The 26089-nt window shown below is 43.1% G+C and overlaps 1 protein-coding gene across 1 annotated transcript; it reads left to right on the forward strand.

The window, feature by feature from the left end:
- Nucleotides 1–5744: 5744 nt before the first annotated feature.
- On the forward strand, nt 5745–24329 carry LOC143731285 (cytosolic phospholipase A2 gamma-like). Its single transcript, XM_077222042.1, has 12 exons — nt 5745–5786; nt 6367–6498; nt 6591–6733; nt 7031–7232; nt 14934–15036; nt 15135–15275; nt 16045–16110; nt 16207–16272; nt 16521–16643; nt 22997–23151; nt 23530–23695; nt 23777–24329. The coding sequence occupies exons 1-12, from the start codon at nt 5745–5747 to the stop codon at nt 23932–23934; spliced, it is 1497 nt and encodes a 498-aa protein (XP_077078157.1). The 3' UTR covers nt 23935–24329.
- The last annotated feature ends 1760 nt before the right edge of the window (nt 24330–26089 follow it).

The following is a 26089-nucleotide window of genomic DNA, read 5'->3' on the forward strand; positions in this document are numbered from 1 at the left end:
AGCACACATAGGGAATACAGAGAAGCGCGCCGGTCTGTATAGGCACATGGCACATACCCTACTAGTGCAGCTCAACCAGGAGAGCTGAGTCACGTGAGAGTGATCTGAGCAGGAAGATCTGGGCAGAATACACCTCTCCTTCAAACTGACAAAAGTTTAGCCTGCAAGGCAGGAACTTCTAGGTTATAAAACCTGACAAAGGTAGAAGGAGAGCTCCAGCCCGCCGCTACACATATGTCATGGATAGAAATCCCACTGGACCACGCCCACGACGAGGCCACGCCTCTCGTGGAATGAGCCATGATGGCCAGAGGGCATTGCAGACCTTTTTACGCATAAGCAGCTGCTATAGCGTCCACTATCCATCTGGACAGGCTCTGTTTCGAGGAGGCGAGACCCTTGGTGCGCCCACCAAATGAAACAAAAAGCTGTTCTGAGCACCTGAAGGAGGCGGAGCGCGTAATGTAAAATCTCAGCGCCCTGACAGGGCAGAGGAGATTCACCTCACTTTCGCTGTATGGAGTGCCCATCACTTTAGGAACATAGCCATGTCTAGGTCTGAGGATAACTTTAGAGTCAGGGACTCGAGGACCAATGAAAGATCCCACATAGGAACCGACGGGGGGCGCGGCGGGTTCATCCTTCTAGCTCCTCTAAGGAAGCGGATGACCAACTCATGTCTTCCCAGTGACTGGGAAGCGCGTTTCCCTGATTCTCTTGATCACCTGTTGTAACAGAGAGACCGTAGGGAAAGCATATAGCGGGAGGCTGGGCCAAACCTGGGCCAGCGTGTCCTCGTCCTTCGAGAAGAACGTCGGGCATTGAGCGTTGTCTTTTGACGCAAATAGGTCGACTTCCGCTCTGCCGAATAGGCGCCACAGCTTCTGGACCGTTTGGGGGTGCAGGGACCATTCCCCTGGGGGAACATTGTCCCTGGACAGTTTGTCTGGGCCGTCGTTCAAATGGCCAGGCACATAGGCCGCCCTCAGCAAACGCAGGTGCATCTGAGACCAAATAAGGAGGCGTTCCGTCAGATTGCAGAGATTTCTGGATCTGACACCGCCCTGACGGTTTACATAGGATACCACAGACATGTTGTCTGAGTGGACAAGAACATGTTGGTCCTGTATGAACGGGAGGATCCGCTTCAGCGCGTTCTCGACCGCTAACATTTCCAGACAGTTCATGTGAAAACACTTCTCTTGGTCTGACCACTGGCCGAAGACCAGTCTGCCATCGAACAGTGCGCCCCAACCCGAGTTTCCGATACTTTCAACCCAACTTTCCGATAAGAGATGGTTCCAATCATCACTCCCTGCTGGTACCAGTTGGCTACTAACCAGGGCTGCAGAGCCGCTATGCAGGTCTGAGTCACTCTGATTTTCTGGCCGCCAGAAACCCAGGCTCGGCGGGACGTGCGAGCATTCAACCAGCATTGGAGCGGGCGCATGCGCAGTAGGCCCAGCTGAAGCACCGCTGCAGCTGATGCCATACAGCCCAACATCCTTTGAAATGTTTTCAAAGGGAGAAAGCTGCCCTTCTGGAAAGATGCGGCTAGGCGGCGAACACGGCGCGCGCGCTGTGTCGATAAACGAGCCGTCATGGTCACCGAGTCCAGTTCTATTCCTAAAAAGGAAATTGACTGGCTGGGCAGTAATGGGCTCTTGGTCCAGTTGACCATGAGACCCAAGCTTTCCAGGTGACTGAGAAGCACTGTTCTGTGAGATAGCAGTTCTGTCTCTGACTGTGCCAATATCAGCCAATCGTCCAGATAGTTAATTATTCGCAGCCCCTGACTTCTCAGGGGGGCGAGCACCGCGTCCATGCACTTCGTAAATGTACGGGGTGCTAGGGACAGGCCGAACGGCAGGACGGTGTATTGATATACCTGACCGTCGAAGGCGAATCTCAAAAATTGCCTGTGACGGGGTATTATCTGAATCTGAAAATAGGCATCCTTCAGATCTAGGAAAATAAACCAGTCCCTCGGGCGAACGTGCGCGAGGATTTTCCTGGTCGTAAGCATTTTGAACGGTCTTTTCGCAAGCACTTTGTTCAAATGTCTCAGATCTAGGATAGGTCTGAAGGCTCCGTCCTTCTTGGGTACGAGAAAATATCGGCTGTAAAAACCTGACTCGCTCAGAGAAGACGGTACCTTTTCTATAGCCCCTTTGCACAGCAGCTTTGCTATTTCTGCGTGAAGTAGGTGTGCTACTTCCGCATTCACTATCGTCGCGGTCCGGGCTTGAAAGCGCGGGGGACGGCGAATGAATTGAAGTGTATAGCCCTGCTTTATTGTGCTCAGCACCCATTCTGAAATCCCTGAGATAGTTTCCCACGCAGCTATGTGAGCCGCTAGGGGGCGAATGGCCTCCGGGTTCAGATCGCCGCCATTTGCGGGCTTGTGAAACTGAACCGGAGCCGAAAGCGCGGTGCGCTTGCTCTCGGTTCTGGGCAAAGGCTGCTCGCTGGAAGCCGAAACCGGCTGATTTATGTGAGATGTCCCAATCATAAGGGATGGGGAACATTCTTTTTTCACTTTTTGACGCGCGAGCAGTGTTCCGGGCGGAAAAGCTTCCTGTAAGCGTGAGCGCGGGCACGAGACTTACAAGTGTATTAGACGCCCCGATCATAATGGATGGGGGATGTCTTATTAATGCCCTGCGTTTTGTGATAACATTTAAATGCGCGGGCGGAGCCCGGGGGGAGGTTTGTGTTAGCAAGCGTGAACGCTCTCTGGCGGGCACGAGGCTTACATTCATAACCTTCTTTTTTGATCGTGTAACAGAGCGGGCAGATAGTGGGCACAGACCTGTGGACACATTTCTTACATTCAACACTCGAGCGGCTTTTCTGCGCTTTATGAGAGTGTGCTCTGTGAGTGACACGAGATTCGAAGTGCTTGTGTCTAGGGGTGAATACTGGGGCGTGGGCACTTTCACTACACTTAAAACACAGACTGCGTGAGCCGGACCAGACATTATACTCTTTTTGAGATTTCTCTGGGTCGCCGTGAAAACGGCATTTGTGTGCAGGCAAGAGGGTGAACAAACCGGCTCATTGGCTGCTAAATGAACCACTGCAGTAGCCTGTTTGAAGGGGACTGACAGGGAAATAAACTTTGACGGCGGTCCGGCCGCAGCGGGACACGCGCGTCTTTTCTCTCTCTTTGTTAGGAGGGCTTTGCGTGCTCAGACTTCAGCGTCTGAGCACCATAGATAGATAGATAGATAGATAGATAGATAGATTCATTATGATTATAAGAAGAGAATCCACGATTGTTTTATTGTAGATATTTTCTAACGTTTAATAGTTGGGGTAAGAAATAAAATGCAGTTTACATTGAATTGATTAAAAGTGACAGTAATGTAATTTGTTTTTATTTCATATAAATGTTGTTCTTTTGAACTTTCGACTTAAAAAAAATGTGAGCAGCAAAAATGTTTTCAACATGATAATAAGAATTTTTTTCTTGAGTCTTGAATTTTCAGCTCAATATGTTACAGATGTTGAAACAAAGCATGTCACACACTGTTATATTAGTATCATTTGAGGTGCTAGTTTTTAGTAACATTTTGAATTATATTTTTCTATTTTCTATTTTAAAGTTATTGTGTTTTTTCCAGAATGTAATTCTTTTTAATAACAGCCCCATTTAAAGAGAATTCTACTGAAACTGAAGAAGGGAGTGGCATCCAATTACAAGTTTACAGGTGTTTCTTAAACTATTTGGGCAGGTTTATACCAGTGAACTTTTAGAAAATAATCTATTTTGCCTTATTGTCACATTTCAGAAGTGAGGGGGGCAGAAATCTCAAGTGAAATACCATTTTTTTCTGAACTTTGTGTAACTGACAGGTTTTCATTTTTTCTTATCTCTTGCTTTTAAGTGGCTAGGGAAACAAATACAGTGTTTAACCATCACCATTCATTTGTAGGCACATTAGAACATAGGGTTCTGGAGGACCCCGACTGCACATCTTAGATGTCTCCATAATCAAACTCACCTGATTCAATTCAGTTCTTTATTAAAAGCGGTATCAAGTCCAACACACCTAAAGACTCCAAGACCTCAGATAGAATGGATTTTTGCAAAATCAATAAAAAGAGTTTGTTTGGCTGTATGAGCAGTTGTGAACACATTTGAAATTTTTGTATGCAATGCTTTGAGAAATTATGCATATGATTTGTAATTTGTATGACAATATTGAAAATTTACAATCTGTCCAGCACAATTACAAAGTGTTCAGATCACAGCGTAAGTTGTTTTGAGTGCAGTGAAATGAGTTTGGACACGTTTGCCAAACTGATTGAGAAAGACTGTAAAACACACCTAAAACACACACACACTCTCTATAGTTAAGATGCAGGTGTAATGTCTCCACAACACATCAAAAACAGCCAAAAAGGTATTTTTGCTTGGGTAATTAGTTTTTAATTTGGTCTGTTTCTAATTTCAGCGGGTTTGTGATTTGAAAACTCTCTGCTCACCCCTTATAGTAATCCATATAGTTCAAACACATATTAGCTTTTCTCTATGCATTTAGACATTGTATGTAAACTCCACCCTCAACCCCCACATACAACGAAATTACATGGAAAACTATTGCTGTTTAAGACAAACTTCAGGTTTATCACCTTCACCTCCCAAGATGATAGACTTCAGTTTCAGAGTCCTATAAAAGAGCCTCTTCTGTCTGATCTGAGAGTCGAGAGTCTGCTTTGCTGATATTGCTAAAGCCTCAGGATTGTACAAGACTATACAAGAACAGTGAGTATATGTTTTAAAGTTGCCAATTTGTGTTTTTAAAAAAAAGTGGCTTAATAGTTGAAATATGATTTGTGACTAATTTTTTATCAAAAGAACTGTAAAGTTGATCAAAAGATTTTCAATAGATTTTCCCTTTTAGTTTTCAAATTTTAGAACTTTAATGTTGACCCTATTGTTTTATAGATGAGTCCATCCAAAGCCCAGGAAAGGTAATTCTGCTCAGATTCATATAATGTGCACTTTATTACATATAAGTACTGTACTGCATCACAATTAATGTTTACAAACTGGTTAATTCTGACAAAAACTTTTCAAAAATATATGAAATAGCTGTATATCTATCTATATATCTAGCTGTAAATCACCTCCCTCCCTCCACCTGCGCTTGGATAAAAGATTTCCTCTCAAACAGACCACAACAAGTGAGACTCGGCCATCATCTCTCCTCCCCCCTTACAATCAGCACTGGCTCCCCTCAAGGCTGCGTGTTGAGCCCACTCTTGTTCACTCTTTATACATCTGACTGCTCCCCCTCTTATCCCTCCAACCTTATCATAAAATTTGCAGACGACACCACGGTGGTCGGTCTCATCTCAGGTGGAGTTGAGACAGAGTACAGAGACGAGGTCCAACTACTGTCCACCTGGTGTTCATCAAACAATCTACTGTTGAACACAATAAAAACTAAAGAGATCATTATAGACTTCGGACGAAACAGCACAGCCCACGCCCCACTCCACCTGAATGGAGAATGCGTGGAAAGGGTCTCATCTTTTAAATTTCTGGGAGTGCACATTACCAAAGACCTCTCTTGGTCCACTAACACTAAAGCAATAACAAAAAAGGCCCAGCAGCGACTACACTTCCTGAGAATTCTCAGGAAAAACCATCTTGAACAGAAGTTGTTGGTGTCCTTTTACCGGGCAATCATTGAAAGTGTACTCACTTATTGCATCATAGCATGGTATGCGGGATGTTCGGTGGCAGACAGGAGGGCTTTGCAGAGGGTCATAGGGTCAGCCCAAAAGACCATAGGGTGCCCCCTTCCCTCCCTGGAAGAGCTGGCCAACTCCCGCTGCCTTAATCGGACTAGATCTATTCTCAAAGACACTGTCCACCCTGCACACCACCTGTTCAACTTGCTTCCCTCTGGCAGGCGCTATAGGTCAATGAGAGCACGCACTGCCAGATTAACAAAGAGTTTTTTTCCCTGGGCCATACGTTCACTGAACAAACAATAACCTTGTGAAATAAAGGAAATTCCTCCTTTCACTATCCTCCTGTCACGTCCACCCACATTACCTCTAGATATGATCTCATCTTGAACATTCTCTTTTTTAATGCTGAAACCTGCTGCTATGTCGAAATCTGCTGCTATATTATACATATGTGTGTGGGAGGGTGTGTGTTGTATGGGAGGGAGGGGAGTAAGGGATGGGGGGTGTTTGTTGCTTTCTTGTGTGTGTTTATATTTATCTATTTAAAGCACTGATCTGGAGTAGCTCTTGAAATTTCGTTGTGTTAATACACTGTACTTATGCAATGACAAATAAAGCTTGAATTGAATTGAATTGAATATATGATGTTAAATTCAGTTCTGGTCTGTGTGTCGCTACAGTGAAGTGAGAATTGAACACTCTCTGAATAACAACGAGGAGGAGTTTGAAGCCAGAAAGAGAAAAGATGTTCAACAAAGCCTGAAGAAACTTAATATAACCTGCAGTCAGGTAAACCATCTTATACTTAATATAGGCTATTTTTATAAAATATGTTGTATCTGATGAACATCAAATGTTTGATAAATCAATCTGTGTTTCAGAATGAGGTGCCAAACATCGCATTACTGGGATCTGGAGGAGGAGAAAAAGCCATGGTGGGTTTGCTGGGATCCCTGGATCAACTCCAGAAAACAGGTCTTCTGGACTGTGTGCTTTATCTCAGCGGAGTCTCTGGATCCACCTGGTACACACACACACACACACACACACACACACACACACACACACACACACACACACACACACACACACACACACACGCACGCACGCACGCACGCACACAGGCGCGCACACACACACACACACGCGCACGCACGCACGCACTCTCTCTCTCTCACACACACACACACACACACACACACACACACACACTATACCCCTTTTTCTTTCTTTCTCTCTCTCTCGCTCTCTCTCACACACACACATACACAAACACACACGTTGAATGTCATAAATGAGAGCATATGTTGTTCCTCTGAAGGTGCATGGCCTCCTTATATCAGGAGTCAGACTGGTCCACCAAACTAGAGACTGTGAAAGACAAGATCGTCCAGAGACTCAGCGGTCCTGGAGTCAGCTGGGGAAAGGCATTAATCAAACTGTTCAAATATTACTATGAGAAAGACATATTCAGCTTGACTGACGTCTGGGCAGTGATGGTCGTCACAGATTATGTGAAAGAGGTCTGTAACTATTCATAATACAACACTCATGTATGATATGATCTTAATGAAGTGCTTACATTTAGTCTTAAAAAGTGCTATTTTTAATATTGACTATTTATAATGGCCACGAAACCTGAAGAACAGGGGAAACAATAGGCTACTGTAATATTCTTCTGATTACAACCTACTACAAATCGGTATGTGGTGCGGAGGCTGTATTGGAAAACTGAATGTTGAACTGAACAAAAAACAGTTCCTAGCATGTGTTCCCTTTCGAAAGGGACCTCGCACTGAGACACTTTGGGGAACGCCTCAGCGTGACTGATGAATGAAGTACTGCATAATCATGGAAATAGTATTGGCCGGTGACAGCCATGACGTCACTACTAGTGCTACCAGGAACTATAAAAGGGGCGCCTAGAGAACATGTCGTCCACTTTTTGTCTTCAAGGACTGTTTCACTGGTACTGAGTAAGAAATCGTGGCTGGTAACAAGCGGTTTAAAGGTGCAGTGTGTGATTTTTGGCGGCATCTAGTGGTGAGGTTAGGAATTGCAACCAACAAAAGTTACGGTGGCCGACAGGAAAATGTCATCGTCGTAGACAGCAGAGAATAGCAGTTCAGCAATGAGGTTTCTTTACAAGAATAAATTAAGAAATTATGTTCACTTAATTATTCAGTAAAACTGTTATTGCGAATATTATTGTTACTTGTTCATCATTGTGTCAGTGTTTTATTCGCTGAACTAAGCTTGCTTCCTTGCACGAAGAGCAACATAACGAAACGCGTTTGTCTGTTTAGGGCCACCGTAGAAACATGTCGGCGCATTTCAATATAAGGGGAACTGCTGGAATCTCAGGAGAGAAACTGCTCACTCTAAGGTAATACAAATATAAAGGTTCATTAAGTAAGGTCTTTATACACCACTGAAAACTTATTTTTCAACGTAGTGACGAAACGCGCTCTGTATCGCTGTGTGTTCGATGTCGGCTACGCTAGAAACATGACCACACAATATGTCGACCTCCACAGAAGGGGGTGCCCGTGGTTATGGAGATATAAATGTCTCACTCTAAGGCAATAAAAACATAACGGTTCATTATGCAAGGTCTTTATACACTGCATACACTTTATACACTACACTATATATATTGCATAGGGGTGGTGATGGTGCAGTGGATAAGACACATGCCTTTGGTGTGAGAGACCTGGGTTCGAATCCACTGTGAGACACCAATGTGTCCCTGAGACACTTAACCCCTAGTGGCTCCAGAGGTGTGCGACCTCTGAAATATAGCAATTGTAAGTCGCTTTGGATAAAAAAGCGTCAGCTAAATGAATAAATGTACACCACTGAAAACATAGTTATGGATCTTATATTGCATTTCTGTCAATAGATCCTCAGAAATATTACACATTTACATTTATTCATTTAGCTGACGCTTTTATCCAAAGCGACTTACAATTGCTATATTTCAGAGGTCGCACACCTCTGGAAATAAAGAAGTTGATCCAGGAACATGGTAAAATCACGTTCACCTTAACTGATCACAGGTGATACAGATGAACTGATAATGACAATGAAGATGACACGTGACATGTGATGACGGGCAGACACGTCCAATGAAAACAAACTAAACAAAACACAACTGTGACACTGGTGACTCACACAACATATGCGTGTTTTGTCTTGGGTAAAGAGAACGTGCTTGGTCCTTGAGGGGTCCGCATCCTAGACTCTAAAAAAAGATGGACGACGCCCCTTCACTCTCTTCCATTGGTGTAAAGTGAAGCCGCCAAAGTCCTAATATGGTGCTGACATCTTGCGCAGATTTGGGACCTGAGCTCCGCTTCAGTGAACGTGAAGAGGAACCGCGATATCAAGGTCCCGCCCTCACTCTTGCAGAAACCGCTAATACAGTTTACTGCAGAACAACTCATTATGTCCGTGTGAAATAAACAGTTATGGACATGTAGAAACTAAAGCTGAACCTCCAATCTCCTCCCAAAAATCCCCCAAAAAGTCTGTTGGTGCCTCAGTGACTTTTTCGTTTAGAGAAGCTGTCAATCACAGCTGTCAATCATGACGTCACATTCCCATTTTTATAGCATCAAATAACGTCTCGGGTTATGACTATAACCCTTGTTCCCTGAGAAGGGAACGAGACACTGCGTCGAGAACTCGGCATTTTGGGGACGCACCCTTAGCGTGCGCCTCTGAAGTAAGAATGAAACTATTCCAATCCTGATTGGTTGCGTAACATGTGACGGCATAACCGGAAGTATAAAGGTGACGCTGAAACACACAGACACCAGCCTCGCGATGAAGCAAGATGCTCTAAGGCCTTGAGGGGCGTGGCAGAGCGACGCAGTGTCTCGTTCCCTTCTCAGGGAACAAGGGTTATAGTCATAACCCGAGACGTTCCATTTCGAGGGAACTCAACACTGCGTCGAGAACTCGACACTTTGGGGAACGAATGCCCACTAGGCCACGCACCGAAAAAACGCCTGTCCCGGAGTGAAACTGATTCAGGCACTCAACTAGGACGAGAGCACGTGTGCGCCAGGTGTACTAGGGAGGTGTAAACTGTAAAACCTAATAAAAGTGTGCGGGGTAGCCCAGCCGGCTGCCTCACAGATCTCCTGGAGGGGCACTCCTGAAAGGAGGGCCCTAGAGGAGGCCATGCCTCTAGTCAAATGAGCCCTAACGGCTAAGGTGAAGGCAAGTCGCGCACCTTGTAAGCCGAGGTAATAGCCTGAAAAATCCAATTACTAATGGTTTGCTTGGATGCCCTTAGCCCCTTCTTAGGTGACCCAAAACACACCAATAATTGGTCCGACCTCCTCCAAGAAGAGGACCCCTCGAGGTACACGCTCAAAGCTCTGACGGGGCAGAGCAAATGAAGCTTCTCTTCTTCTGCCGACACATGAGGTGGAGGATGGAATGCCTGAAGGACCGTGGACCGAGCCGTACACGTAGAAACCTTAGGCACGTAGCCCGGACTCGGGTGCAGAAAGGCCTTAACTCTGCCAGGGGCAAACTCCAAGCAAGCTGGAACCACTGCCAGGGCTTGGAGATCTCCCACCCTCTTAAGAGAGGTGATAGCTAAGAGAAATGCCAATTTCAGCGTAAGATCCCTAGGCGAAGCCGACTGAAGGGGTTCGAAGGGGGCCAGGGATAACCCTTCGAGAACCACCGCCAGGTCCCAGGCGGGAACCCTGGACCTGGTCGTCGGTCTCATCCTCCAAGTACCACGGAGAAAACGTATGACCAAGGCCATATAATCTCCTAGTAGACGGAGCCCTAGAGCTAAGTATGGTTTCAACCACCCCAGCTGATAGACCAGCATTTAGGTACTGAGCCCCCTCAGAGGCCAGCCCACAGTTTCCACAGCTCCCGGTGAGGGTGGAAGACTGCGCCCTCCGCCTGAGACAACAGATCCCTCCTCAGAGGAATCTGCCATGGCGGAGCTATCAGGAGTGATATCATGTCTGAAAACCACACTCGGGTCGGCCACATTGGGGCAACCAGAAATAGACTGATGCCCTGTTGACGGACCCTCTCCAGGACTTCCGGAAGCAGAGCGATCGGGGGAAAAGCGTACAGGCGAAGCCTCGGCCAGGCCTGTACCATGGCATCCAACCGCAGTGGGGCTGGATGTGAGAGGGAGAACCAAAGTGGGCAGTGGGCCGTCTCTCAAGACGCAAAAAGATCCACTTCCATTGGTCCAAACCTCTCCCATATCAACTTCACCACATCTGGATGAAGTCTCCATTCACCGGGCCTCAGCCCCTGCCTCGACAGGATATCTGCTCCCTGATTCTGAACCCCCGGAATATACATTGCTCTGATAGACAGTATTTTCCCCTGGGACCAAAGGATAATCTGATTCGCCAGTCTGCACAGAGGGCGCGATCTGAGTCCCCCTTGTCGGTTCAGATAAGCCACCACTGATGTATTGTCTGATCGTACTAAGACGTGGTAATCTCTGATGTCTGGAAGGAAGCTCCTCAAAGCCCTGAAAACAGCCATCATCTCTAGACAGTTTATGTGCCAAGAATGATTATGGTCCTGCCACAGACCCCTGGCAAAGCGGCCGTCCATGACCGCGCCCCAGCCACTGAGGGAGGCGTCTGTCGAAACCGGAGCGTCACGTCGCCGGAAATCAAACACTGGCCCTTGGGACAGGAACCAAGGTTTCTTCCATATTTGTAGAGAACGAAAGCATCTGCGCGTTACTCTGATCATACGAAATGGATTCCCCTTGGGAGAAAACCCCTTGGTTTTTAGCCACCACTGAAGGGGCCTCATATATAGAAGGCCCAAAGGTAAAATGTTGGATGCCGCTGCCATGATGCCCAGCAATCTTTGAAATTGCTTCACAGTGATGGCCCGACCTAGCTTTACTCCTGAAACCATATTTAGGATGGACTGGACACGTGCGGGAGACATGTGTGCCCGCATCGTAATCGAATTCCATACCACACCAAGAAACGTTGTTTCCTGGGCTGGTTCCAACACGCTCTTTTTCGTGTTGAGTCTCAACCCAAAATTCTGAACATGGCCAAGGACGACATCTCGATGCCGAACCGCCATTTCCCGAGACTGAGCCAATTTAAGCCAGTCGTCGATATAATTTAGTATACGAATGCCCTGGAGTCTAAGAGGAACCAGAGCTGCATCCATTCACTTCGTGAACGTGCGGGGAGAGAGTGCTAGGCCGAACGGAAGAACCCGATATTGATATGCTTCGCCCCCGAAAGCAAACCTTAGGTACCTCCTGTGACATGGAAGGATGGAGACATGAAAATAGGCGTCTTTTTGGTCTATTGTGACGAACCAGTCCTCGGACCTGATTTGGTTCACAATGATGGGTATAGTTAGCATCTTGAACCTGAACCTCCTCAGAGACTGATTCAAGTACCTCAAGTCCAAAATCGGCCTGAGCCCGCCGTCCTTCTTTGGAACTATAAAGTATCGGCTGTAAAACCCTGACTCTCTGTCTGGTAGCGGAACACATTCTATGGCCCCTTTGACCAGCAGAGCCTGTACTTCTTGTTCCATAACCCGAGCCTGTTCTGGGACCACTGTAGTTGGCAACACCCCTGCAAACCTGGGAGGTTGGTGACTGAACTGCAGTCTGTACCCTTTTTCTATTATATTCAGGACCCATATAGAAATATTTGGAAGAAGGCGCCACCGCACCACAAAATTTACTAAGGGAACCAGCCTCTCGAGGGTGGCCTCGGGTGTTTCTCGAGCACTGTTCTCGACCTTCTGAAGCAGCGAACTGGCGGACGAGAATGATTTTTTGACCATAGGTGGATCTTTTAAAAGCTTTTGGGGCGAGCGCCACGGTGTGCGTTCGCTGGAATTTGATGCGACCCGAAGCGTCAGTGACGGCGGGACAGCATCTTTTTCCGAAGGGCTCCGCTGGGAAAACAACCTCGGTTACCTCACTGCGGGGGGGACAGCCCTTAGAGGTCCTATCACTGTGGCTAGGACCTCTTTCCTGAAGCTCTCTTAGCATGAATGACGGCCCTCAAGTCACCCTTCTGGCCAGCAGATTTAGAATGGGAGCGTTTCCTCTGTTGCCAAGCTCCCGTAGGAGGGGCTCGAGAGGAAACGCTCTCCTTTTGCTCCAGGCGATGGGAGGAACTGGCTGACGGCTGAGACTGGCCACTTGGACCAGCCTTCCCAGATCTAGAACGGCGGGGGAGGTACTGCTGAAAGGCTGCCGACTGTTTTCTCGCCTCCTGAAACCTGTCGACGACAGTGGAAACTGCGTCGCCGAACAGGCCAGAAGGTGATATCGGAGCATCCAATAAAAAGGAACGATCCTTATCCTTCATGCCCGACAGATTTAACCACAAATGCCTCTCCGTGACCACCAAAGCTGACATGGAGCGGCCAATGGCACGGGCCGTCTCCTTAGTGGCATGGAGAAACAAATCTGCAGCTCTTCTTAGCTCGGCAATATCAGCAGGTGTTGGTCCCTCCCCCTCATCTAAATCTTTGAGAATGTCGGCTTGGTACGCCTGAAAAATAGCCATCGAGTGCAGGGACGCACCAGCTCGACCAGCCGCCATATATGCCCTGCTCACCAATGCAGAGGTGTCCCTACATGGTTTGGTGGGCAGCGCCGGGGCTTTAAGCGAGGATGCCGCTTCGGGAGAAAGATAGCTCGCCGAGGCTTCCTCCACACGCGGCATCCTGCCATACCCCGCCTCTCTCGCACCCACAACGTTAGAATAATCACAGGATGTGCTGTGTGAGATGCGAGATGAGTGGGGCTTTTCCCAGGATCTAACTATCTTTTTATGGAGATCTGGGAAAAAAGGCAAGCCCCGGCGCTGAGGTTGTAAACGGTGCTGCAGGAATCTCTCGTCTAATTTACTGTGACGAGATTCTTCCAGCTCATTTTGTGGCCAGCTTATGTTGAGTCTGGCCACAGCACGCGTTACAACCTCGACCAGTTCCTCATAAGCGGGAACATGAGCCGGCGAGTGTGACTCATGTTCGGCGCTCCCGATGCTGAGCACATCCACTTCCTTGGAAGTAGATAGCTCAAGCACCGTGCACTCGTCACAAAGTGCTGAGATGGCACAAAGTTCAAGTTCAAGCACAAAGTGCTGAAACCCTATTGTAATTGTAAGGATTTGTAATACGCATCTTGCAGAGAAAACCGTAAGTGCTAGAGACTTGAAACCTGGCCAGATGGTAGGCCTCAATTTGGGGAGAACCTTACAGAGTAAGACCCCGATTTGCCCATTGGTGGCGCTACAGCAACCAAAAGTACTAAATTGCTCATAACTCCTAGACCGTTTGTTCGTAGAATCAATGTTTTTACACCACTGTTATCCTTGGCTCATGACGGACAAAATGTATATCTCCAATTTCGATTTAGGCAGGGAAAATTTTTTGCTATGTCGAATTTTGTCCAAAACCTACTTTTACGAACTAGTCCCTGGGTTTTCGCCCGATTGGAACCAAACCAGTCTAGTGCAATTCTCTGGACTCTCTAGATCAATAATTATCAAAAAAAAGTTAAACTTTTGCATTTGGGTGGCTGTAGCAGGGTAATTTAGAAAAGGGGCGTGACAAAATACACTCAAAAGCCTATAAATCCTAAAAGAAAACTCAGAACTTCACAAAAATCATAGGTGGTGCTATAACTGTTAAAAAGCTTTGAAAACCATGTATTTCCTATGGTAAATTGCCTGTATTGGCTGTAAATGGTCTTTTCCATCTATTATGTCAGTGGTTAAATGCTTGCTAAATAAAACGTAATGTCTTTAATGCTTATGTGCTTAAAGGCCTTAAATGCTTGAACCCCGATAAATGCTGCTTGCAGCTTTAATTTATATATATAGCTGCTCTGGAGTAAACCGTGATGTCATCGTCCAGCTCAGTTCAGTTCTTGTATAATAGTGTCAATGCAGGCAGATCAATATTATTGTTGAATATTAAATTAAATGTTAAATTTAATGTCCCCAACTAAGCAAGCCAAGCCAATGGCAACAAAGGTGGAAAATGGCGACGGTGGCAAGGAATCAAAACTTCATCAGGTGGCAGAATGGAGAAAAAAAAAACTTGGGAAAACACAGGCTCAGTCAAAGTGTCTCAGGACGCAGTGTCTTATTCCCTGTTCTCAGGGAACCAGGGTTACAATCGTGTACAAATAAATAACAGCTGCAGAAATATTTTTTTCTCTTCAGATAGATAAACACAAACTCTCAGAACAGTGGAACCAGCAAAGTAAAGACCCGTTTCCCATCTACACAGTGATCGACAAGCACAGCAAACAGAGCCATGACGCAGGTTTGTGTGTGTGTGTGTGTGTGTGTGTGTGAGAAAGAAAGACAGACAGAGTTAATGTGTTTGTGTCAGCTGTTATATGGATGTGTTTCTGTCTGCAGACCCCTGGTTTGAGTTCACTCCATATGAAGCAGGTTATTCCCTCACTGGAGCGTTTGTGGAAACATCCGACTTTGGCAGCAAGTTTGAAAATAGCCGTAAGATCAAGAACCAGCCTGAGATTGACATGCTGTACCTGCAAGGTAACAAACTGTTTTAAAGGAAATATAAATAGTACAATTAGAATTAGGAAAATGTCTTGTCTACTTATGTAACTGTCGTTCCCTGAAGAAGGGAACGGGAGACGTAACGTCAACGTGACAACGTAATTGGGATCACTACATTTTCGAGTGTCTACAAAATGAGCCAATGAACGTTGGCGTGCGTGAATTGCATCACACGCCCCGTCCCCCAGCGCGGGTATAAACAGGAAGCGGGCGCACGCACCCATTGTTTTTCGCTGAGGAGCCGAGATTGTGATGGCCATTACAGCGATGGTCAGCAACGGTGGCGACGGGACGTTACGTCTCCCGTTCCCTCTTTCAGGGACATTGTGTCTTTCTGAGAATGATCTTATCTGAACTTATTAAATAGGCCTATAACATGTGGTGCATTTATATACAATATTTTAATTTTGAGTGGATTCTCACTTGATCTCATTGCTTGCAGTTCTTGCTTTTAATGTTTCTAGAGTGAGCCATGGTAAATCAATAAAGGCTTGAATATTATTTTCTATTATTACAATTAGAATTGTTGAAAAATCAATAGAACTCAATTTCTCCAACGCATTGAGGTGCTGTTTTTTAACAGAAACCTTTTCATTACACAGTGATTTTAAGGAAAGACAATTTTTGCTTAACAATAAGAGTTTAAATTACAATTTTATGTATGCTTGTATTACACATTTTATTAGAAAAATTATACATTTTGGTTTATTGTAATCACTTTTAAACTTAAATGTGTTTTCTGCAGGTCTGTGTGGCAGCGCTATTGCAGATGGAGACGTGAACTTTAAATTCATCTTAGAAAAAATAATAGGTGCAACTTCATTTGTTCTGAAGATTCAGTTCTGCATAAAGCTGACAGTCATTTCATTATTATGTGAACTTTAATTCCATTTGATTCCCCCCCCAGAGTTCATACTCTATTTAATAGGCCTACTTAAAAAAAAACCAGGGATGCTTGAGGAAATGAGGAAAGGTAAAGCATTTCTTATTACTTTTATTAATTAACAAGTCAATCTATCTTTTGTGTCTAGGTTCATGCTACAGTATCTGCTGATAAATAAAAGTTAAACTCTTTAATAATAAAGAATAAAAGTAATCAAATAAAAGTAATCAATGACAAACACCTGATATCATGAATGTCATAAATTTGGTGATGGCAAGCACTAGTGTTCAAGACATTTTGCAGTGTGTTCATGTTTGTTCAATGTGTGTTTTCTACAGAAGATCCAAACGTCCCTCCCATAGACGAATATCACCAGGTGCTCATGGATCTAGTGAATCTCTCTGTTTTGAATGGCAAAGATCCGTCGGATCTTGATGAATTCATCGGAACAATGCTGAACGGTAAGATTTTGAAGATATAAGGGCACCTGTATTAGACGTCATCAACTTTGTCTGAAGGAGACGTAGACAGGCAGGCCAGATGCATGGCAGAGAGTTGTCTCGTTCCCCATCTCAGGGAACAATGGTTACATGTGTCACCTGAGACGTTCCCTTTCGAATGGGAACTCGCACGGTGTCCTCTAGAGCATCGGTTCCCAACAGGGGGGTCGTGGCCCACAAGGGGGCGTCAGCGAGCTCTTTGGGGGGTCGCGTCATATTTTGAAAAGTGTTGAACAGTGAGCATTAAAGCAGCAGTCCGTAACTTTTTTTGTTCAAAATTTACTACATTTATATAATGAGCGAGTACATCATGAATCCATTTTCCAAACCGTGTTTTTGTCTTATCCTGAGTCACTATGGTACACCTATAATAAGTGTTTATATTGGGACTATTTTACACTGGTTCGGGTCGCACCACTGCGGTGTAACCCAGTGCCTGCGTGACTCGTCATAGACATAAACAGAGAGAAGTAGCTCCGGCTACAATGTTCTTCCGCAAGACGCATTATTCTGTTAATAAATGCATGTTTATTAATCGCTAGAGCGCCAAACGATCATATTACATTAGCTCATTTTATTCACGATCCCCTGGCTGACCAAAAAACGGGTTTTCAACGAGGTCCCAGACACCAGTCATTTTGTAATAGCCTATAATTAATTATTTTTTCCATACACACCAGTGTGAATACTGATATTTTTGTTATTGCATTTCAAATAGGGCCAATTAATAGGCTACTCCTAGGCTTACGTTTTTAAATTAAATTGTTTTTGTTATAGTATTTTCAATATTATACGGTATTATTTGTACATAAACATATCTGGTTATAGTAATAAACATACTGTTTGTTTAAAAACAAAACATTTTGTCATCCTTGCTGCAAGCTTACAAGAGCGACAATATCATAAAGAGTGAAGGGGGGCCCTAAAATATTTTCTTGGGAAAAAGGGGGTCTCAGACAAAAAAAAGGTTGGCAACCACTGCTCTAGAGGACACTTTGTAGACAGGCAAAGCACAAAGGTCTGTTACTGCTAGCCTCTGTGCTAGACATTATCTTTAAGGGAATAGTGGTACAGGAAAACAATGATTTCCTCGCCTGTCGCTCAGGGAGTGACAACCTAAGGGAGCTGTCTACTTATAGGACCTGCAATAAGTGGGAGACAGCTAGACTTTGGTATAAACTTATTTATGCTTGTAAATCCCAGCCTGTGGGGAGACATCCGCAGCTTCATGAATACATAAGGAAGCTACCCTACTTAGAAACCCACTATAGGGGAGGCATGAACCTTATATACAGTTAGGGGTATGCGATATATATCGTCTGCGATAATATCGTAATTGTTGTTTTAATGATGTGCGATTTGACATTATCGAGTATAGCCACACACACACACACACACACACACACACACACACACACACACACACACACACACACACACACACACACACACACACACACACACACACACACACACAACGTGATGTAGTCTTGTAGATTATACTAGTGTGGGTGCGCATTTAGAGTGCACACTTTCACTGCGTGATTTAGTCTTTATTTATATAATTCAGTAATAAATATCACAAGAGTGCAGTTTTCTCTAAATATCAGCATGATAACAATTGTGATATTGATTTTATACAAGTTTAATAAACAAGAAGTTAATGTTAAGTGACTTACATTTTAGACACCATATTGCCTGATTTCGCCAACGAAAAGGGTTCAAAACAAAGCCACACACGGTGGTGCTTCCTTACTGAGTGAATCAGCTTTTTGAACGAATCAGTTGACTAGGATAGATTAAAGGGTTAGTTCACCCAAAAATGAAAATTAAGTCATTAATTACTCACCCCCATGCTGTACCAACCCCGTAAGACCTTCGTTCATCTTCGGAACACAAATGAACATATTTTTGATTAAATCTGAGAGGTGGATCACTGCTACATAGGCTGCCAGAGGGAATGAAACTTGACGGCCCAGAAAGTCATTAAAGAACATGTTTAAATATTCCATGTGCCTACAGTGGCTCAACTATAAGTTTATCAAGCGACGAGACTACTTTTTTCCCGAAAAAACCCCCATAAATAACGACTTTATTCGACTATTCCTTTTCTTCCTTGTGGGCCTGAGACGAGAGTTCAAGAGATTTCCACGACGCATGCGCGAGAACTGAGAAGAGGACGTTCTTCTTCTAATACTTCTTGTTCAGTTCTCGCGCATGCGTCGTGGAAATCTCTTGAACTCTCGTCTCAGGCCCACAAGGAAGAAAAGGAATAGTCGAATAAAGTCGTTATTTATGTGTTTTTTTTCGGAAAAAAAGTATTCTCGTCGCTTGATAAACTTATAGTTGAGCCACTGTAGGCACATGGAATATTTAAACATGTTCTTTAATGACTTTCTGGGCCGTCAAGTTTCATTCCCTCTGGCAGCCTATGTAGCAGTGATCCACCTCTCAGATTTAATCAAAAATATCTTCATTTGTGTTCCGAAGATGAACGAAGGTCTTACGGGGTTGGTACAGCATGGGGGTGAGTAATTAATGACTTAATTTTCATTTTTGGGTGAACTAACCCTTTAAGATAGTCAAATGATTCTTTCCTTGAATGAATCAGCCGTTTGAATGAATCGGTTGAATCTCAATGATTCGCTCATTAAAAGTGACTTGCTGCCCCCCTACTTGGGGTTTCAATTTCACATTTATAGTATCTTTTCTTGTTTTAAATCATTTTAAATATCAATATTGCAAAAATTACTTTTGTTGATACTGATTTCATATGATTGGTAACAGCCCTATTGTGTCTTATTTTCATGAATTTTAAAATGGCTTTAAAAGGTAAAAATGCTTTTACTAGGTAAAAATCAATTGAAACATATTGGAAAATATAATTTATGTCACTGCTGTGAACTGACCACCACACAGAGTATGAAGAATATCAAAATCTTTAGGAGTCTCTGTCCACGGCAGTCCTAAACCTGCCAAAGTACCAACACAAAAAACACACTCAGCAAAATATCGTCTAATAATAGTTATCGAGAAAATCCCCGAAAATATAGAGATATCATTTTTTTGTCAATATCGTCCACCTCTATATACAGTATATATATATATATATATATATATATATATATATATATATATATACACACACTCACCTAAAGGATTATTAGGAGCACCTGTTCAATTTCTCATTAATGCAATTTTCTAATGAACCAATCACATGGCAGTTGCTTCAATGTATTTAGGGGTGTGGTCCTGGTCAAGACATCTCCTGAACTCCAAACTGAATGTCAGAATGGGAAAGAAAGGTGATTTAAGCAATTTTGAGCGTGGCATGGTTGTTGGTGCCAGACGGGCCGGTCTGAGTATTTCACAATCTGCTGAGTTACTGGGATTTTCACGCACAACCATTTCTAGGGTTTACAAAGAATGGTGTGAAAAGGGAAAAACATCCAGTATGTGTCAGTCCTGTGGGCGAAAATGCCTTGTTGATGCTAGAGGTCAGAGGAGAATGGGCCGACTGATTCAAGCTGATAGAAGAGCAACTTTGAAATAACCACTCGTTACAACCGAGGTATGCAGCAAAGCATTTGTGAAGCCACAACACGCACAACCTTGAGGCGGATGGGCTACAACAGCAGAAGACCCCACCGGGTACCACTCATCTCCACTACAAATAGGAAAAAGAGGCTACAATTCACAAGAGCTCACCAAAATTGGACAGTTGAAGACTGGAAAAATGTTGCCTGGTCTGATGAGTCTCGATTTCTGTTGAGACATTCAGATGGTAGAGTCAGAATTTGGCGTAAACAGAATGAGAACATGGATCCATCATGCCTCGTTACCACTGTGCAGGCTGGTGGTGGTGGTGTAAGGGTGAGGGGGATGTTTTCTTGGCACACTTTAGGCCCCTTAATGCCAATTGGGCATCGTTTAAATGCCACGGCCTACCTGATCATTGTTTCTGACCATGTCCATCCCTTTATGGCCACCATGTACCCATCCTCTGATGGCTACTTCCAGCAGGATAATGCACCATGTCACAAAGCTCGAATCATTTCAAATTGGTTTATTGAACATGACAATGAAATCGCTGTACTTAAATGGCCCCCACAGTCACCAGATCTAAACCCAATAGAGCATCTTTGGGATGTGGTGGAATGGGAGCTTCGTGCTTGCTTTCAGCACCTTGTTGAATCAATGCCACGTAGAATTAAGGCAGTTCTGAAGGTGAAAGGGGGTCAAACACAGTATTAGTATGGTGTTCCTAATAATCCTTTAGGTGAGTGTGTGTATATATATATATATATATATATATATTTATATAAAGGGTTATCTGGTTCAATCCCTAAATTCCTTAAACTTTATCATACTAGAAAAAGGGAGATCACAAGTGCTCTGAAGCTGTGACAAGGACCTTGCTTAGAACCCATAATGGGGAAGGTGCACTCATTCTACCAGCCTCAAGGTGGGCTATACCCAAGGGAGCCTCCAACTTACTAAACCCGTCACTAAGGGGAGGAGGCTACCACCTGTTGGTATTAAGGAGCTTCCTACTTAAAAGGAACCCCTTCAGGGGTGAGGATACTCCATTAAATGCGGCAAGGGTGTCGAGTTACATTCAAGCTATTTTAATGCATGAATAATTTGTTTTCAAGGAAAACGGGTTTAAATATGTAATTTTGGTGATCAAATATGAGTTTTAAGGGATAAAATTGACTAGAGGGGGACTTTAAAGGACCCATACTCAAGGGGAGACAGCTTCAACCTTAATTCTGTGTCTAATTCCTCAGAGCGTGCAAAAGGAGCTAAAACTAAATTATTCCTGTTCGACTCCTCTCACGCTCCGCCTACAACCCCTACGCTCGATCCCGCCTCATCACAATGGTAGTGTGTGTGTATCCGCAGTGAGTAGGTGCTTAACTCTCATACCTTGTGAAAGTCAAGCCTGGGTGGAACAAATGACCGCATCACACAACACGCATTTAACTCCCTCTGGAGTCACACAAAGTTAAAACGCCAGATTCTGTCAGTCTGAAAGAATCATACAAGAACAGCCATGAATGCATCGCTATGCAAATGCTAACTACTATCCCTCAGCAGTGCACAGAAAAGAAAAGCTCCTTACCTGTCTCTGTAGATAGTTTTGCAAATGCTGTCTACCCAGTACATGCAGCAACTTCGACAAATCTTAGGCATTCCACCCAAACACACGTCCCACATCCGTAGAGAATAGGGACGGTGCTTTCCATTGAGAAATCCTCACAATGTACGCATTTAGCTCCCCCGAGAACTAAAGCTGTGCATTTGCGATGCATTCATGACTGTTCAGTATAAGCTCCTCACTCATGCACAAAGCGCACCAGATGCATATGCTTCCTAAAACAAACTCTTGGCAGAGTGTTTGTGATATGTACGTTCACATGTAAGCAAACAAATGGATCCTGAAGACAAATTGATGACTTCTAATAAAGGGGCCCTCATATACTCACAGTCACACCAGTAGTGACGTCACGGACTGTTGTCGGCCAATGACATTGACGTGTTTTTACATGTGCTTCAGTCACCGGTCCCACTGAAGGGTTAAGAAATGCTGCTAGAGGACGTTTTTGGCCAACAAAAACTAATAATAACTTTCTTTTATTCTTTATTCTTAAAGAAAAAAACTCTAATTAAGAGTTAAAAACTAATTAACACAAGATATACAAACTCATTTTACCAGCATCAGATAAAATGAACTCAATCGTATATGCACATTCCCCTCTTTTTATCAGTCTCACTGTTATGAAGCAAAACAATGTGGATGTGTGCAATGGTTTGAGTCATTGCTTCAGTTTCTGTTTTTTTGGTAGGTTAAACTCTTTACAATGTGTTGATTTGTACAATGTACTTACTTTTGATTTTCAAGCTAGATTAATGCATAAAACAAAATGTGCTTTACTATAAAATTCCATAAATGTTTCCAACAAAACAGGTTTCAACAGACTGATGCCACAGAAGAAACTTTAGACATCCAATTATGTACTTTAAGTCTGAAAAACTACAATGAAACATCAAAACCTTTTCTCCAATAATCATAGTCAACTAAAAAAACATATACAAAATATAATAACAATATCATAACCATTTACTGAATTTAAGAACCACTGTGTATATGTTTTACAGATTTTCTGAAGATTATTGCTGATTTAATCAAACAGTGGATCTGGGGCAGGAAATATAACTTCCTCTACAACATGAAAGGTGAGAACAGAAACTCATAGACAGATGAACTGGAAATTCATTGTGAATAATATAATAATGCTGTGATCCCTCAGATAAAGCAGTGCCCGCTGCTCTTCTGGAAAGTGAGACGAGAGACTATGAAGACGGAGGACTGTTGCTGAACTCGCCCTATTTCTCAGTGCTGAGAGAAGAGAGAAACATCGACCTCATCATTTCACTGGATTTCAGTGACGGTGATCCTTTCAAGGTATTATAGGCACAGAGAATTCACTCATAGTTCATTCTAAAGGGGAATACATCCCCTAGAAATCATAATTTACTCCCTCGCATGTCGTTCCAAACCTGTGACTTGTTTCTTCTGTAGAACAACAGGAGATAATTACAAATGCTGTATCATTTAAACAGCAAAAAAAAAAAAAAGAAAAGAAAACAATTTAAAAGGAAATTCATCGGTTTTCATTTAACCGTATTTATTTATAATACCTAGAGAGTGCTGTCCGTTACCATTCCCATTTATCTCAGCGGTTCCTCATCCTGACGATTGTGGTGAATACTTTAAATTTAAACTTGAATTGTCTGTCTAACCCTTTTAATCAAACAATAATGTGCTGTTTTTATACCACAGACGGTGAAGGACGCTGCTGACATGTGCAAGACACGAAACATCCCTTTCCCTGAAGTCAGAGTGTCCAGTGAAGACATAAAGAAACCGAAGGACTTCTATGTGTTCAACGGCCAAAACACTCCAACCGTGATACACATCCCTCTCTTTAATGTGGGCAACTGTGGAGGCAAGTTATGATCTTACAATGTCCTGAATAAAACTGAAATATCAACTGTGTTCTGATTTAAGTGTGTTAATGTTTCTTCAGATAAAATTGAGGACTGGGGGAACAAATATGGCACGTTTCAAAATCCTTACAGCGCTGAGATGATCACTGATCTTATGGAGGTCGCTGGAAAAAACATCACAAACAACAAAGAGAAACTGCTGGATGAGATTCGTCAGGCGATAAAAATACACAAATAATGAATAATACATACTGTATCAGTGGTGTGCAACGTTCTGAAAGGATGCGGCAAAGTCCTCACTGTTTGTTTTATTGTTTTTTTAAATGTAAATTCCAGTTACACTTCAGTTTCTGTTTCTTCGGTAAGTTGAACTGTCTTTACAATGTGTTGATTTGTATAATGTACTTACTTTTGATTTTCAAGCCAGATTAATGCATCTGACGCATGTGAAATGTGCACGAAAACACGTGAATGGAGCAATAGGCCAATCATTATGTTACTTTTCTGTTTAATGTTAAACATGTTTCTGCATCTTTCAGTCTGTTCATATAAACAGCTGATCATTAATAATCAAACCAACCATTACATAATGATTTAGGCTACAACTATGATTGCTGATTAAAATATTGATTTTGAAAATCTGCTTGTTCCAATTAATTAATAAATCTTTCTCTACAAATAAAGTTGTGTCCTGATATCAAACAGCACAAATGCTCATTATTATAATACTCATAGTTGTGGTCCTGGATGCTGATTGGACAATCCAGAGCTCTATTGTACAACCTCATAACCATTTGGAATTTGTTCCTTTTTTTCTAGTATTTTTGGACATACAGTATTTGGTCTCAGTATCAGATCTGATAACTTTAATTTGAAGTTTAGCTGATATTAGCCATTAGTTGATTAAACGGGAAGCCCCGCCCCAAACTCACGCCATTGGCTGAATCAATGATTTCATGTCTCAGTCAGACGTTCAAACAAAAATATGGGGGAAAAATATTTTAGACAAAATTTGGACATAGGAAGATTGCAGAATAAAATTTAAATAAACTAACCATCTGGAATCTGGATCAAAGAAAGAACCATAATTTGAATTTGACGTCTGAGAAGTACAACATGAGCTGTAGATAAATGATGCTGGGATGATAGCATATTTCATTAAATGTATATAAAGGACAAAACACGAAGACGAAAAGATAAATGGACAAAGTATTTGATGGCAACAAGATGGCACCAAAGTCCAACCTTCTCTGCTTGGAATGGCAGTATTTGAGTATTTGTTTTTGCATGGGTTCATAATTTCTTTGTATGACAGCCTAGCCAAAATAAAGTAAACGCCTTATTAATGATTCTCACTGCAAAGCAATTAAATCAACAATAACTAAAAAATGTGTAAAAGTAAAGTATTTGGGGTAAAAAGCACAATGCTCAATGATGTATGTGAATACAGTAGCTGACTGACTTTCACAGATGTTGATGTGAATGGTCAATATCATTTATTATGTGTCCACCTTAGAGGTAATCACCATCTTTATAGTGAACCCATCATATTTAAAAATATATTTGGGTTACGAATAGTCCATCCCTGAGAAGGGAACGAGAAGCTTTGTAAGTACATGTACATTTAGTCATTTAGCAGACGCTTTTATCCAAAGCGACTTACAACTGAGGACTAAAGACAAGTCAAGTCATTGTGAAGAGGCAAACACAACACAAGAAGTGCTCAAAATACAAAGTTCAGGCATTGCTCAGAGTAGCATAAGCCAGACAAGGGAGGATTTAAAGGAAAAGGAAAGATTTTTTTTCTTTTTTCTTTTTAAGTAGCTGATGTGGGGACTTTACGTTTCTTACTGTTAATCTCAACATTTACCAATACATTACTAAAACCAAAAGTTGCATCTGTTAATATTATTTAATGCACCTGAACTAAACAGTTTTATTAACTAATGTTAACAAAGTGTCCTGATACAGAGGGAAGCAGGTAAGTAATATAAACAAGGTCTTTATTGAGCAGAGGCTCGGAGTGGGACAGCAAGGGAGACTGGTGAGTACGATGCAGAGAATCAGAGTTGAATGATGAACTTAGCTGAGCGTTAACAAAGTCCTTTTAGGCAACAAGTCATGCCACTCGGCCGCCATCTTGGCAACGCCTCCGGGCAGCTATTTTAGACTAACAAGACCAGGCTCCTATCTAAATGAATGGGCAGAGAGTCAGAACTGCACTTTCACTGGTCACCGGGACATAAAAACTGCATGTATAGAAACAGCAGTAAAATATGATAAAAATCGCTGAAAATGTTTGATGACTTTGCCCCAAAATAAGGTTTAAAACTCCTTTTTCCCCACAGGTTATACTTTTACTACGCATGCGCAAGGGTTCACGACATCAACTT

This window comes from Siphateles boraxobius, unplaced genomic scaffold (genome assembly GCF_051911475.1).
Source record: "Siphateles boraxobius isolate OS27281-9 unplaced genomic scaffold, OSU_SipBor_1 120, whole genome shotgun sequence".
NCBI classification, from domain to species: domain Eukaryota; kingdom Metazoa; phylum Chordata; class Actinopteri; order Cypriniformes; family Leuciscidae; genus Siphateles; species Siphateles boraxobius.

What these genes read in the sequence shown, in the direction of transcription:
- LOC143731285 (XM_077222042.1), top strand. Translation starts at nt 5,745, where the DNA reads ATGTTCGGTGGCAGACAGGAGGGCTTTGCAGAGGGTCATAGG. An exon ending in TTAATATAACCTGCAGTCAG is followed by an intron (nt 6,499 to 6,590) that starts GTAAACCATCTT and finishes TCTGTGTTTCAG; the next exon opens with AATGAGGTGCCAAACATCGC. An exon ending in TAATGTGGGCAACTGTGGAG is followed by an intron (nt 23,696 to 23,776) that starts GCAAGTTATGAT and finishes ATGTTTCTTCAG; the next exon opens with ATAAAATTGAGGACTGGGGG.